Source organism: Cantharellus anzutake (genome assembly GCF_015039405.1).
Source record: "Cantharellus anzutake strain C23 chromosome Unknown EI90scaffold_16, whole genome shotgun sequence".
Lineage (NCBI taxonomy): Eukaryota > Fungi > Basidiomycota > Agaricomycetes > Cantharellales > Hydnaceae > Cantharellus > Cantharellus anzutake.
The window spans coordinates 576,917-591,133 of record NW_024066966.1 but is presented as its reverse complement, the minus strand read 5'-3'; the positions used below and the strand labels follow the sequence as shown (position 1 = coordinate 591,133).

Genomic DNA, 14,217 nt, shown 5'->3' with positions numbered 1-14,217 from the left:
GTAAATGGCATGGGTATCGTCAATGGCGTGCAGGTAAATACATGGTTGTGTGGAGGCGTGATATGTAAATTGAAAGAGGTAGCGTGAAAAAGTGGGCGAGTAAGTCTCTCAGTTAGCCATCCGCTGTTAAGCAAACAGCACGCATCGAAACGAGTTTCTCGACCCCCTTCTCGAAAGGCAGGTTCACCGTAAAGAGCACGTCACTTCTCTCACTGTTGAGGTAAACAGGAAGGTTGACCAAGGGGGAGTGGGGAAAATCTCGTTGTCCACCCGAACCCACCGGACCTGTGATTTCGGGATGCGGACTGACTCCCCACTGTTCAGTGACAAGGTCCCATCGTCCCAAGACGCGCCATCAAGGACAAGACCTGAGGCAGAATGAAGTCAGTAATTATCACCTGTATGAAATTTGGGACATGCCTTCTACCACAAAAGCGGAAGGGTCTCCGGAAGCATGAAGGTCTATTTGCAATGAAAGAGTTTCCAGAGACCAGCCATGACGCTGAGCCACGGCCTGTCTAGTTGCGGTCACGTAGGCCTCGGGGAAGAATAATCCACCAAGCCAAACTTCGACACCGCCATAAGATTCAAGTCGTGAGATACGTTCTAGTTGAGCAAGCCTGGTTGCAAAGTTCGGTATCCATTGTGATACGCCCATACTTCGAGGAACTTTGTACTTGAGCCAGTGAGTAGGGGTCGTGCCTGTAGAAGGGCTAGAGAATCAGCTGAATGTTAAGTCGTGAAGCGACCTGCACTACATGCCCTTAGTAAGCTGGCTCATTAAATTTCGCAGATGGTTCGTCTGTTTCAGCGAGCCCTCGCAGACTCGGATGACATCACCAAGGTCTTTGCGTACTGAGGACAAGAGTTTGCGACCAACAGAAGTCTCTCTCGCGAAGAGGCGGTACAGAGGATCTCGATTTTCCGTGGAGCGAGTGCTGAGAAGACTCGGGGTCTAAGGACGTGTGTCAAATGAAACTCCCATTCGTGAACAAGGCTGTTACCTCAGGTAATACAGTAAGCCATTCCATGCAGTTTTGAAGTAGTGCTTTCATCCAGGCAGGCTGTTGATTAGGCGCGGCTTTGTTGGACAACCCCGAAGAGGTTGCATCATCTTCGTCATCGGTGAGTGTCCTCATTTTTCTCATCTTTCCAAGCAATGTGTTGCCTAACATCAATGGTTACTGCGTTAGCGCAGATGGTGACGAACGGAAACTATCTACCTTGTGATATAGCAATTACACTCTCCGCGCCGGGCGGGAGGCTTAACCACGAAGGGGGTTCACGATCGGGAAGTCGATGGACCCATTGCAGGAAATCATCTATCTTCGTCCCTTCGGGGATGGTTACCAGACTTTCGTCTCCTTGAAAACGCGGGACCAGGTCGAATCCAATGCTGTAAGCATGAGGCGTGAATAGTTCATTCGCGAATGAGTCCAGAATCCGTTGGTCGAAATCGCTATCCACACGCCCTCCATACACAGACTGTTTAACGAGGGTCCGCACGGCGTCCCACGGAATCACAGCCGGATCGATATTCGCACGACCTTTGGCTACGCTTTGCAACCAGGCATCAATGGTCCCGAAGGCGGCGGCTAAATCGGAATCATTGAAATCGTATGTCTTGCTCCATCCGAGAGGCACATAGCGTAACCGCTCTTGAACTACGGCGTGAAACCATGCTAGGATGAAATAAAGGCGGATCTTCTCCGCTGGTCCCCGAGCAAAACGTGTGGCAGATATGCTTCGCAGAGAGTCGAGAAGATTTGCCTTGACGCCAGGTGGAGGCTCGTTCATGAAGACGCGGGATTGTCGTAGGATGTTTACTGGAATAACGGCATTAGCTTCCATGGTGATGAATAGGCGGAAGGAGCGGTTGGAATTAAGGCTTTGCAGACGTTTCTCCAATGAGCTGAGCCACGAAGGGGCAAGGTGGGCATTCTTTAGAAGGACCCATGAGCCCTGTCGTGCGGCAAGAGCAATGGCGCTGTCGGCTTGGGAAAACCCTTCCTCGGAGCCGAGAGCAACTTGCGCACACCTCGCCCCGACAGCTTTGATCAGATTCTCCACGCGATAACTAGCATCGTATCCGGTCACGGAAACTAGGCATAGAGGAGTGGATGGATGAACTTCATTAGCGACAACTTTGCTTAGGTCGTATTCAGCTTCAGCAGTCATATCTGATTCAAAAACGGCTGAAGCAAACGCAGCCGTCGCTTGGAGTAATCGGTCTGGCCGGAAACACTTAATAAGCAAAACAGTCCTGAGAGCTCGAAGAATCGCTAGAGAAGAATTTAGTATCTTATCACACAAGAGGAACACAACTCACGGGTCTCTCTATCTTCCCAAATCCAAGGGATGTTGCGCTCGGGCTCTTTTTGACGTATGAAGCCAGACCACACGGCCTCGTTCTCCATGATATGCCTTTTCACATCAGCGAAAACAGGGTTCTTTGAATACTGCTCGAGACGCTCTTGTTGATCCGCTTGGAGGAACGCTGCTCCCGGTCCGCTGAAATCTACAGCCCCGGACGCTGTTGTTGATACGCCACTCTCGAGGAGAAACTCAATGTCATCTGCAATGGTCCCATCATCAGCTCCCCTCAATTTGATTTGAGCCAAAGAGATTGCAAGCATGACACGGTCACGGTGGAGTAAGGACCGGGAGGTGCGTTGATAAACAGTAATGAACAAATCCGCCGTGAGGATATTAAGTCGCTGTTGATAATCCTTGACGTTCGCCAAATGGGGGTTATGGTGGAGGACATGCTCGAAGATATCCAAGAAAAAGCGGAGAGAGAACTGATAGAAGTGATTGATAACATTCAGTTGTTCGAGCACAAAGAATACCGAGCTGCAAGCCTGTGCCAGTGGTAGATATTCCGTGGTGACGCGGTCGACCTCTTGCATGATAGTGTCGGTCTCTTCGACCTTTTGTGTAATTTCTGCGGCCTCTCTTTTTAGAGTTTCCAGTGTACCAATGACCTTCTCATCATCCAAAATGTTGCCAGTTGACTCATTGAGCGCCTGAAGCAAAGACTTCTCCAAATGGCGGAGTCGAAGTCGGAATTCGCCTTGTATCTTAATCAAGTCAGCCCGCTTCTTGTCGGTATCCGGTCTTTCCACTTTGAGAACCTGGTCCAAGGACTGACTCTGCAGACTGCTGCGAGTCATGGTGAAGTTGACGAAAGTGACCCGGCTGCAAATGTCCGGAGAGAACTCCACGGATGGATCGCGCGTTGAGAGGAACATTGTAAACGCAGGTGAAAAGTCGATGTCTTGGCTTCCCAAACGAATCAGCACACGTCCGCCTGTACGACGCAATTCCTTATTGAGGACAGCGTTCAAGATGGGATCAAGCCGCTCCACATCTTGGATCAAAATGGGGTTTCCAAATCGAAGAGCACTCTCGAGAACTTTGAGGAATGCTTCATCGAGGAAACTTGTCACAGTAATCTTACGGTCCTTGTATTCGTTGAGAAGGAAAGTTGTCGCCTGACCGGTTGGATCGATGATGAGTGGATACCGATTGAACTTTTTGAGCATGATGGCGTTTTCTGTGTATAGATTGTCAACCGGAAGTGACTTCGACTGCCAACTTAACCGGTCGTCCGCTGTCGAGAGGTATTCAGGCAAGGAGAGTTCAGCCTTGAATTTGATTCCAGCATCGACCAGATGTGTGGACCATTCTTGAAGCATCAACTCCCTGTAATGCTGGTCGAAAAAGCCGCCATAGGCCAAGAAAGCCGCAGAGAGCAAGACATCGCCGACAATGGTGCTCATCTCTGTCTCGAACGTGCGGCTACTCGCCTCCCAACGAGCTCGCTCAGACGATAAACTGTTCAGCAGCGTCATACTCCTCTCTACTTTGGATTCGACGCGCTCCATCTCGGCTTTGATATCTTGAGTTTCTCGGATCAGCAAAGCGTACTCGTCCTTGTACTGAGCAATGCTAACTTCGAGGTCTCGAATCATGGTTATAATTGTGGCAGCCTGCTTCTTTGTGTTTTCCGCTTGCGCCTCCAGGTCTTGGACTTCATTTCGTAAAGGTTCGATTTTGTCCAATATCTCCGAGTATCGAACTTGGGCAATAACCCATTTGACTAGGGGCCCACATGCTTTGCTGGCACGATCAACGACACCGAAGTTGAACGCGGGACGGCTTAGATAATCCTTCTTCATCAACTCCCGGATGGCAGGAGTCATCTGGCGCACCGTGTCAAAATTGATGATACTGTCCTTGAAATCCTCGCGCCGAAGAATACCCTGGACCGTTCGCCAGTTGTCAATCCGATAGCCAATGATAGAGCACACCGATTCCATGGCTAGCTTAACAGGCTCCGGAGGATTTGTCATGGAACGAACTTCGCTCAGCTGAGACTTCTTGATGCCTGATACCGCGCTTTTGGCTTCAACTACCGCCGGCTCCGCCTCAGCAAGTTCTTCCATCACCTCAGCCTTACGTTGCGCAATAGCCTTGTCTTGTTCGACCAGCGCGTTTTGGATTTCGATAGATGCAGCTTTCTTTGCTTTCGCTTCCTGTTCCTCAGCCACAATCCCTTTCAACTTCTCGTTGGCCTCGGCATTTTTTGCCTCTAATTGAGTCCTCTTAATGGCTAGACTCTGACGCAGTTCCTCGACCTGAGTTACTGTATCACGGAGCTTATCAAGACCAACGTGAAGATGACGTTGCTGTTCCTCCAACTCATCGCGCTTCTCGTTGAAGAGTTTTACGTAATGTTGGATGCTACCAATAGGAACGTTAGTCCAGCGGCCCAAAGTTAAAGATCTTACTCACAAATCGAGATAATGGCGAGGAGTGACGTAGTTGTAACGACCTTGCCGACGACTCAGCCGCGAATTAAAATCATGCAATGAAAGGTGGATATGCACGAAGGCGTTGATGACGGCTGTGCGATGGACAGGAGGCAGCGACAGCCTCGATAAGCAATGGGGAATGCAGATGGAGGTTTATATGTTGGCAATTCAAGGTCTAGTGTTTGAGTAAATTCTATCCCAACTTGGTAAAAGGCCTGATCAGGCCAATCACCGAACCAATCCAGAACGCAGCGATTGAAAAGGGCTGGTGAAGTCGCTGCACGAGACGCCAGTCCGTTCTCCGGCGGATTCATGGTAAAGACGACATGGAGGTTACGAGCAACTTGTTGAGTGAACCACTTGTAGAGTTCCTCAGGAGAATCCAACATGAGGCCATCCCGTTGAGATCCCTCTTTGCAGGCTGTCATCAGCGAAGCATAGTCATCGCCTTCAAACAATCCAGGGACTTCGGCATTAGCCAGAAGTGTATTCATCCTCTCTAGGAATCCTGAGTCCAGAACGTTGGACTCGTCCATGATAAAGCATATCTTCTCTCCTTTGCACCCAGCACGACGAAGCACCGTCCTTAAATCTTCATCGAAGTCATCCCCGGTATACTTGTTGGACACCTTTATCTGGAAAACGCTAAGTCCATTCATCCAGGCCACAAAACGGGAGAGCGTAGTCTAAGAAATCTGTTGAATAAGTACTACCCACGCTAGACGCATTCTGCAACGCACCTTCCCACTTCCACTAACGCCAATCAAAAGCAGATGGCCCTGGATTTGTCGGAATACTCGGTCTATACGTAGGACGTGATCCAGAACATCATCGAAGAGAACCAGCGGAACGTCCAACTCTTCCTCATGGAAGATCTTTAGACGGGCTTTGGTGTACTCCCGAAGTTGTTCTCTGTCCACAGGTATATAATTACGAGAGGTCCAATTTGAAAAGAGTATTGGTCTCGAGAGCGCTTCATCCGTGTTCAATGTTGGGAAGTGCTGCATAGCACATGCATCGATGTTTTGATCAGTCCAGCGCTTCTCCTCTCCAGTGACGAGACGATCTTGGAACAACCGGAGCGCTTCGTGTCCCCAAACTCTCACGAGACCATCCAGGGTGAGAGACTCGAGTGGCTTGATGGCTTCATATATGCCACGGACCCAGCGCGTGAGTTCTCGTGGACTGTACACATAATGAGCTTGGATGTCAGTCGTGAAACGTTTCTGCGAAGCCAAGTAAAATGAGACCATCGCTTCCGTGAGCGGATTTGCATATGCCTTAAGGTTTGGAACGACTCTGAGAACGGCACGATTATATGTGCCATAGATTTGCTGGAGCGAAATTTCGCCAGGATAATCCACCATAATCAAAGGAGCATGTCGAAGGAACCGATGTGAAAGGGGAATACGACCAGGATCTGTGGGCGGATTGCACGCCCCAACAAATTGTATGCGTTCCAACTTGACCCAGGTCATATCAGAAGTCCGGTAGTAACCACCACTTTCAACAAGCTGACGGAGGAAGGATATGACACGCTGGGTCCCGTACTTGTCCAGTGCAGGAAGGTTAATTTCATCACAAAACACAACAAGCCATCGACCGATTTGTTGAGGTGCCAGGACCACACCATTGGGTGTCCGCCTGAACTCACAATGCTGCTCGAATGTCTTCAATATGAGCTCTGGAGTGGTAGCACTTGAAAAGTTCAATCCGACAACTTCCATGTCTGGGAGTTTACGGAGTGCACTGAAGAGCGTCATAGTTTTACCCGAACCAGGCGGGCCACAAAGCATTAATGGCTTATGCTCTGAGAGCCAGGAGTAGAGCACTTCTTCGTGCCGGACAGTATCAATGGTGGGAACAACCACATCCGCTTGAGTAACAGAATGGGGGTCGATCTCGATAGTCGGTACTTTGGCTTGCCAAGGGATCCATTCACTTGATGAAACCAGAACGTCGTAGTCCAACAGGGACCCGCCCGACTGCTTTGGTGGTAACTCTACGGCAGTCTGCGTTCTCAAGAATTCTCCCAGCTCGGCCCTCAACTCTAATCTTGCGTCACCAGCGAACGCCCAAATGATACTGACTAACATCCTCTTGCTGACATACTGGTCGATGGCTTCGAGGCTCAGAGGAAAGTCTGCGTGGCTGTTGTTATACTCCATAACATTACGGATGGTTTTGTTGATAAGGGAGAAAAGGGTGTTAAGTACGCGTGTGGGAGTGAAATCCATGATGTGTTCAATTGATGAAGAGAATGCAAGCGCGGAGCCGACGACTCCGTCTGATGCAAAGAACGGCTCAAGAATTGTGCCGATGATGCGTTGAGTGCGTAAGAGGGGCGAAGAATCTGCAGGACCCGAATTGGCTCGGTTTGTGGTGTCAGAAGCTTCGTCATCATCGTCAATGGGCACGGAGGACAAAGTACTAAGATAATGGCGGCATATCATATCGGGCGAGATGATGTCCTCGCTAAACCATATCATGCCGCATCGTGAAACGGTAGCAGGAGTAGCAAACCGGAGATGCTCAACTTCGAACATGATGCGCACATTCGGAGGCAGATTGAGTCGCTCTCCATTGGGAAGTGTCAGTAACTTGTTGTCGTCCAACACACTTAGCAGACCAGTCAGAGCCGGCGCAGGCGAAAGCTTCAGGCATACACACCTGTTCAGATTCTCAACCCATTCCGGATCTACATCCCCATCGAAAATAATCCAATGCCTCTTGGCACTCTCTCCACGTACATCATCAACAATCTTCCGAAGGATGTGGGTGAAGAGACCATCATTCCATTCGCGCGTAGTAGGGTCGAGGGTACCGTAAAGTGCTTCTTTGTGTATTGCCTTCGGATCAATCACATACGAAACACCTTCGGTTCCGTCAAGACGCTCCAACGCAGCTAAAAGGACTTGCCAAGCACTGCTTTTGCCCGTGCCAGACGGTCCCACCATCATAAGACCATGCTGAATCTTCTGAATTTGAAACAACTGCAAAATCTTCGCGATCCAGAGGTCCCCGACCACAAAGTTGCGCTCCGCACAGACGTCAACTATGTGTTTACGGAGGACATCCAAATCAAGTGGGACATAATCAATTCCTGGAAAGACATCAGCTAACAAGCTGGCGTTTGGTGAGCTAAACGTACATCAGACTCAAATGGACAAACAAACCTGGTGAGCAGAGGCACATCATCGGCTACGAGTTTTGGAACGATGGTTTCTGTGACACTTTGAATCAATATAACTTGCTCGGTGGCACCATCTGAGATAAGATTTTCTTGATTGTCTCGTGCAAATTGCATCTTATCACGATTGAGGATACCGGCACTGGCAAGGACAGCCTTTAAAGCACGAAGACCAAAATCGTAGTGGGGCTGGGGAGACAATTGTTCCGAACACAGGTTGAAGAATGGGACAATCTTCGATGCCAATGTTTCGGCCGTTCGAAATCCCTGAGAGAACAGGAGAACCTGAGCGATCAGCTCACGATCAGGTCGAGTCATAGCCATCCTGCGGATCGTCAAATCAGTGAGATGAATGGGTCAGGCGAGCCACTACATACGGTCGGAATAATTTAGTGAGATTAGGAGGCAACTGGGACCGTCCAGCATAGTTAGGATTGGTTGTAATAAATATGCCTACAAGTCCGTCAGGCTTGCAACAAGGATGATTCGAACGAAGAACGTACCCATGTTCTTGTCCAATTTCAAACTTTTCCCAACGATTTCAATTTCGGTGTTCGGATTTCTTGCCAATGAAGCCAGTCCTTGCTGGATAGTTTGCACTTGTTGCGATACGGCACTCAAGATTCGTTCTTCTAGGCGGTTAAACTCGTCGAAGCAACCCCACGCGCCGACTTGACATAACCCAATAAATATACGACCCATAGCCTGGAAATCAAAGGTTTCATCGCAACAAAATACCAGGACGAATCGCCCAAGCTGAACGCCGAGCGCCTTTACGGATTCCGTCTTGCCTTTGTTCAGTGCGAGTAGTCCAATGGTCAGGGTCATTCAGTCCAGGGGAAGAGCAGTATAGCACGCGCACCTGTTCCTGCTGGTCCAAATGGTGCTCCGCCAAGTTGAGTCTCCAAGGCTTGGGTGAGATGAGATAGACGCGATCTGTCAAAGGCGTCTGCACCAATTTGTCAGGGACCCCGAGGTATTCCCAACCGTAAGGGAATTCCGCATCAGCCATTTGAATCTTTAGCCTGTCCATTGGAGAAATAGTCGCGGTGTTGATATCAAGATAGTAGCGCATGTGGTACAACCAATCAAATGATTTCGCGTCGGTGACACGACGTTGCACCAAACTCCGAGTCACATCGCGCTGATGCACGAGTTCCGTGATTAAGTGTTCGCATTTGCGACGCGTTGTTGTTCCAAGCTCAGTGAGAACAATGTCAGCGAGGATATCCAAACCGTGAAGGACTACAGCGAGAGGTAGCTCTGGAGGCTGGGAATCGGTGAATGATGACTCTACGGCATTTGTCCATGCAACTTGTACCGCGAGTGAAACGAGCTGAGCTGGATACTTCTCTATCCATGGAATGAATGCGGATTTGTCCAGGGTTTCTACACTGCCATAGAACTGCTGCAACTCGGTCACTGCGTCGTATAACAATGACGCGAGCGAAAACCGCATTTCGGACTCTATCTTGCCAAGCCACTCGTTAATTTTTGGGTAATCTTTGAGAAGGATGTTGTTCCGGAACTGAACAATTTCGCCTTCTCTGGACGCCATCCCCTCTATTTGAGTCACATCATCATCGAGGATGATAGTGGCGACACCCGCAAACATCTTCTTGAGATGCTTCATGATTCGCAGTATATCTTTACTATTGCCGATAATCTCTAGCAGATCCTCGTCTCCAACGAAGTAAAAACGAGGGAACGAAGCACGCTCGCGCTCTAGATATTCGCCAAGAGCTTTCTGAATCTTGGTGAGCGACTCGGCCAGCCGTTCCAGACTCTTCTGAATCCCTTGGATTCCTAAGACATCCAACACGAAAGGAGATTTGTAGACTTTCTTCATAACCGCCATGAACTCGTTGTTGATATTTTGGAAGCGGTTCGATTCCACGGGCAACAAGTGCTTAATATCAGCGCTCCCCGAAAAAATGCCTTCCAAATAGACCCATTGACGTTGGACGTCAATCCACACATCTACGAGGAGCCGTCAATATTGTGAGCTGAGGGCACAATGTCGGTGTGACCGACCAAAAAGAACATGTGTCCGGTTCAGGCGATCCTCCCATGAACCAGCCTAAATATATATTCGTCGAAAGAAGAAAAGTGACGCTGAAGCAAGACAACATACGTCCTCCGCAAAGACTGATGAAATTGTAATGTCAGCTTTATTCCCAGGAACGATTTCAGCATTCAGGCAAACCTTTATAATAAGGGGAAACTTTCATCGCAACCAATGAATTCAGGTTCTCGGAGCACTTGGTAAACAACTCGTCCCAGCCCCTGGACGAGTGTCAACGAGAGCATGGATAGAATATATGAGCTTCCGCACCTAATTAGTCGACATTTATTCTGGTAGTTCACCAAGTCCAGAGTATAGCTGGTCCAAGTCTCGCGCACCTGTGAATTGTGTGGATATGAACGCGACGTCAATGTGAAAGGGAAGAACATACCTGCTTAATGAACTCCTCTAAGGCCATCTCTCCTTGCGCTTGTATGATAACATCCTTGACAATCTGTTCATTCTTCTTAAGGTCAAGATCATATACATGACCCAGTGTCATCCTATCATCAGTCCCCGCCTAAGCCTGGCCCTACATTCACTGTCCATGTGAACTTACTGGAGTGGATTCACGTTCCTCGGCACACGAAGGATCTTGAATAGCTGTCTCCAATGACGTTCTTTAAGCGCATCAGACTTCAATTCCGAAACCAACGTGTTTGACTTCTGAAACGCCTTAAGAACCTCTTGGACATGTTCAAAGGGCGCATATTGACGCATTCGATTGGGCATTTGCTTTGTCGAGGCGAGCAAACCATCAAGTTGTTGTCGAAGCTTTCGAGATTGGACTGTGGCCCAAGCCACGTCCTTGAGTCCAGCAATTTGAATCCAGATTCCGCTAAGTGCGGTCCAGACTTCCTTCAAATCTCGTAGCTCTTCAAAAACTGGCTCCAGCCGTGTGTGACGGACAAGTTCTAGATCCAGAGCTTCCTTCGCACGACATACGAGATCGTACTCCTCCTGAACCTTATTCAATTTGGTTTCGAAAGTGGTGATGGTGCCCATTGCCGTGTCCGCACTTATGGTTCCTTGGACGGGACGAACTTGCATCCACTCGTCAGTCGCCTCGGCTATCCTGTTCTCAACTATCTTATCCTCTGCCTGAATTTTGAGTTGTAATCCTGCTGCGGAGAATGTGAGCTATCGCCATAGATTTACATTATCACCATCAAACGGACATACCAAGCTGCTCCTGAATCGCGTCATTCTTCCGCTTCAAGATCTCCTGCAAAGCACCCCATTCGCCGTTCAATTGGTCGCTATACAGCCAATCCTCTGGAAACTGGAAGCGCATGCGTTCAAGTACTTTCTCTCCTGCAGCGCACACCTCTATTTGAGGCGCCCATGCCTTCATTTTTCGCTTAAGGTCCTGTACATCTAAGAGTATCTATGTTAAATGACTATTGATCATGCAGATGAGTGGAAGGACATGCATGTGATGACTGCAACGGCTTGTGCGGTGGAGGAATTCCCCCCCGCGGTGAGAAACTCCATGATAAATGGCGCTTCTAGAGGCTATCTTCGCCACTTCCACGCGTCTTAGCACGGGAGGACAGTGTAGGCCTTAAGAATGAAGCACTTGTTTGTCGGGGAACGCGTGTGCGGAGAAAGCCGAACTAAATTTGGAGTCCATACACATTCAAGCGAGAATTCAGCGCTCACCTACATGCAGAACGCGATTCCAACGCAAGCATTCGAAGGCCTACTACCGGCTCTTGCTAATGTTGTCTCAGCTATCGATAACACGGGACTTTCATCCTTACAGCACAAGCAGGCCGTCGCTCATGCCGTAAGCCCTCACATGCAAATTGCGCCACAGCTCTCGAGGTTAAGTCAGTGTTAGGCGTCAGAGTTTAAAGAACAGATGAGTAAAGCAAAGGGCTATGTCGAAAATCTGTCTGGAGGGGAGATGCTGCCTGATGATCAGGACAAAGTTATCGCTATGCTGAAAGCGCTGCGAGATCAGAAGAAGTGGCTCATATTCGTCCTTATTTTGCCATGGTTTTCTGAAGCATTGCTAGGAACCAACTTCTAAACTTCTCGTTGATTGGCTCGCATGGCGAAGACACAAGGATGACTTCTAATTCCCATTAAATGCACACTCTCCTCCTGAATGAACCGCGGTCCCAACACCAAGCGCTCCAAGCAACCCGCCGCCGAAACTTTGTGCATGTGATTCATTTGATACACCTGTTTCATGTCGCCCCATTCGACAATGGCGATACATTGAGGCTTATATACCTGTGGGCTACAAAGGTTTTCAGCGCTAATGTAGCCGTCATACATTGTGTATCATACATCAAAATAAACGCATTAATGAGACGCCGGACACGATTTTCCTCACCAGCACAAATGACCAATGCGTCTGCGCGTTGAATTATTGTATGATGGGGAAATTATAGTCCTTCCCTACTCTATGCCCCCGTTCCATCCTGTCTCTCTCCCACTGAATTCCGTTCGGGATCGGGTCCGTCTCAGGTGTTCGTACGTATGTCCACCGCGCGGGACGCCTTCGCCAGTCTGGTGATGGATTGGCCGAGATGCAACTTACGGATGAGTCAATCCGGTGAAACGTGACATGAATTTTTAAAAAATGCCCCGATCGTTCACTTTGCGTGTGCCGTCGACAAGTGCGAACATCGGCCCAGGCTTCGACGTTGTCGGGCTATCGTTATCGTTGTATCTGACGCTCACCGCCTCGCACGATGATTTTCCTCCTGAGCCCATTCTGTCACCGCCACCAAAACTTACACACTCTGGCGAAGGGGCAGACGAAGTCCCCCTGGATCCTTACAAAAATTTGACTACCCGAGTTGCACTTTACGTGCTTCGTTGCCATGCCATTCCTCACTTCCCTCCAAATCTCGCCGTTCACGCTCACAATGAAATTCCTTTCGGACGAGGACTTGGCTCATCAGGAGCAGCAGTCATAGCTGGCGTATTACTTGGGAATGTGATCGGGAAGCTGAATCTGAGTGAATCACGAATGCTTGATTTTGCGTTAATGGTTGAACGGCACCCAGACAATGTCACTGCTGCTCTCGTTGGGGGTTTTGTGGGCTCCTACCTGCGTGAATTGGACCCCGAAGCAACCCAAGCTGCCTCCGTTCCACTTAGTGAGGTGCTTCCCGAGTATCCCCCTGAGGCTGGCGAAGAGTGGGGAAGGGATCCCCCAAGCCCCCCATTGGGAATTGGTCATTACGTCCGATTTCCATGGTCGGGGGAAATTAAAGCGGTCGCTATTATCCCGCAATTCGAACTAAGCACCGCAACGGCCCGTAATGTTCTTCCTCAATCATACTCCAGGAAAGATCTGGTATGTTGTATCTAACGCATGATTATTGGTGTGCTCAATCAGTTCGCAGGTTTTCAACCTCCAACGACTTGCTGTGCTGACAATTGCTCTGGGCCAAACGCCCCCAGACCCAGACCTGATCTATGAAGCAATGAAGGATAGAATACATCAGCCATACCGGAAAGAGTTGGTGAGTCTCTTATCTTGATGGGATCGCCGCCAGTGAGGGACTGAGCATATCCTGCTACAGATCCCCGGCCTGCCCGAAGTGACGTCTTCGCTGACGCCGTCGTCACATCCTGGTCTTCTTGGCATCTGTCTTTCTGGTGCTGGTCCCACGATACTCGCACTCGCCACTGCGAATTTTGAACGTATTGCAGAGGATGCGGCTCGTATCTTCAAGGAGTTCAACGTCGACGTTGACTGGAAGCTTCTGCATGTTGTAGGTGGAAGTCATGTGCAGGAGCCATCTGCAACGTGAAGCCTTTTTGTGGTAAGCGGACAGTGGTGTTGTCAAGATCTCTAGAGCGTCGGCGAAGTAAGGTTGGGGCGTCCAGTGCCTCGACTCATTTCCATATTTTCTCTCTGTTCGGACAACCCGAGGCGACGCCGCGCTAATGCGCGATATTCGTGTATGAATTTTTTGACACCCTCTCCCTCAGGTCTCTGTTACGAGTCTGGGGCGAGAGGTGTTTTATTTCGATTCATTATAATAATCACTCATGTTTTAATTGGCATAGAATATACGCGCCATAGGTGCGATTTTACAATTATAGATCTCTGTTACGAGTCTGAGAATATGCGTACGCGTGATGTCCTTGAATATCTTAATAAAAATTTGACCGTAGCC

The 14,217-nt window shown here is 49.2% G+C and overlaps 3 protein-coding genes across 3 annotated transcripts; 2 read left to right on the top strand and 1 right to left on the bottom strand.

The window, feature by feature from the left end:
* Positions 1–112: 112 nt before the first annotated feature.
* Positions 113–11,675, bottom strand: EI90DRAFT_3280257 (dynein heavy chain protein 1; the record flags this gene model as incomplete). The annotated part of the gene is made up of 24 exons (XM_039066749.1): positions 11,506–11,675; positions 11,255–11,449; positions 10,632–11,196; positions 10,464–10,575; positions 10,343–10,410; positions 10,214–10,293; positions 10,142–10,155; positions 10,042–10,087; positions 8,939–9,987; positions 8,870–8,909; positions 8,511–8,798; positions 8,385–8,460; positions 7,994–8,332; positions 7,488–7,943; positions 5,558–7,436; positions 4,936–5,503; positions 4,798–4,909; positions 2,330–4,746; positions 1,224–2,282; positions 1,005–1,168; positions 763–955; positions 421–702; positions 281–368; positions 113–212 (listed from the first exon to the last, which is right to left on the bottom strand). The coding sequence occupies exons 1-24, from the start codon at positions 11,564–11,566 to the stop codon at positions 113–115; spliced, it is 10,251 nt and encodes a 3,416-aa protein (XP_038917821.1). The 5' UTR covers positions 11,567–11,675.
* Positions 11,676–11,682: 7 nt separating this feature from the next.
* Positions 11,683–12,416, top strand: EI90DRAFT_504216 (uncharacterized protein). Its single transcript, XM_039067709.1, has 3 exons — positions 11,683–11,861; positions 11,916–12,043; positions 12,094–12,416. Exons 1-3 carry the CDS (start codon positions 11,739–11,741, stop codon positions 12,164–12,166), a joined length of 324 nt encoding a protein of 107 aa, XP_038917820.1. The 5' UTR covers positions 11,683–11,738; the 3' UTR covers positions 12,167–12,416.
* Positions 12,417–12,665: 249 nt separating this feature from the next.
* EI90DRAFT_2915596 (homoserine kinase) lies at positions 12,666–13,848 on the top strand (the record flags this gene model as incomplete). The annotated part of the gene is made up of 3 exons (XM_039054551.1): positions 12,666–13,388; positions 13,438–13,557; positions 13,618–13,848. The coding sequence occupies 3 exons, from the start codon at positions 12,666–12,668 to the stop codon at positions 13,846–13,848; spliced, it is 1,074 nt and encodes a 357-aa protein (XP_038917819.1).
* Positions 13,849–14,217: the final 369 nt, after the last annotated feature.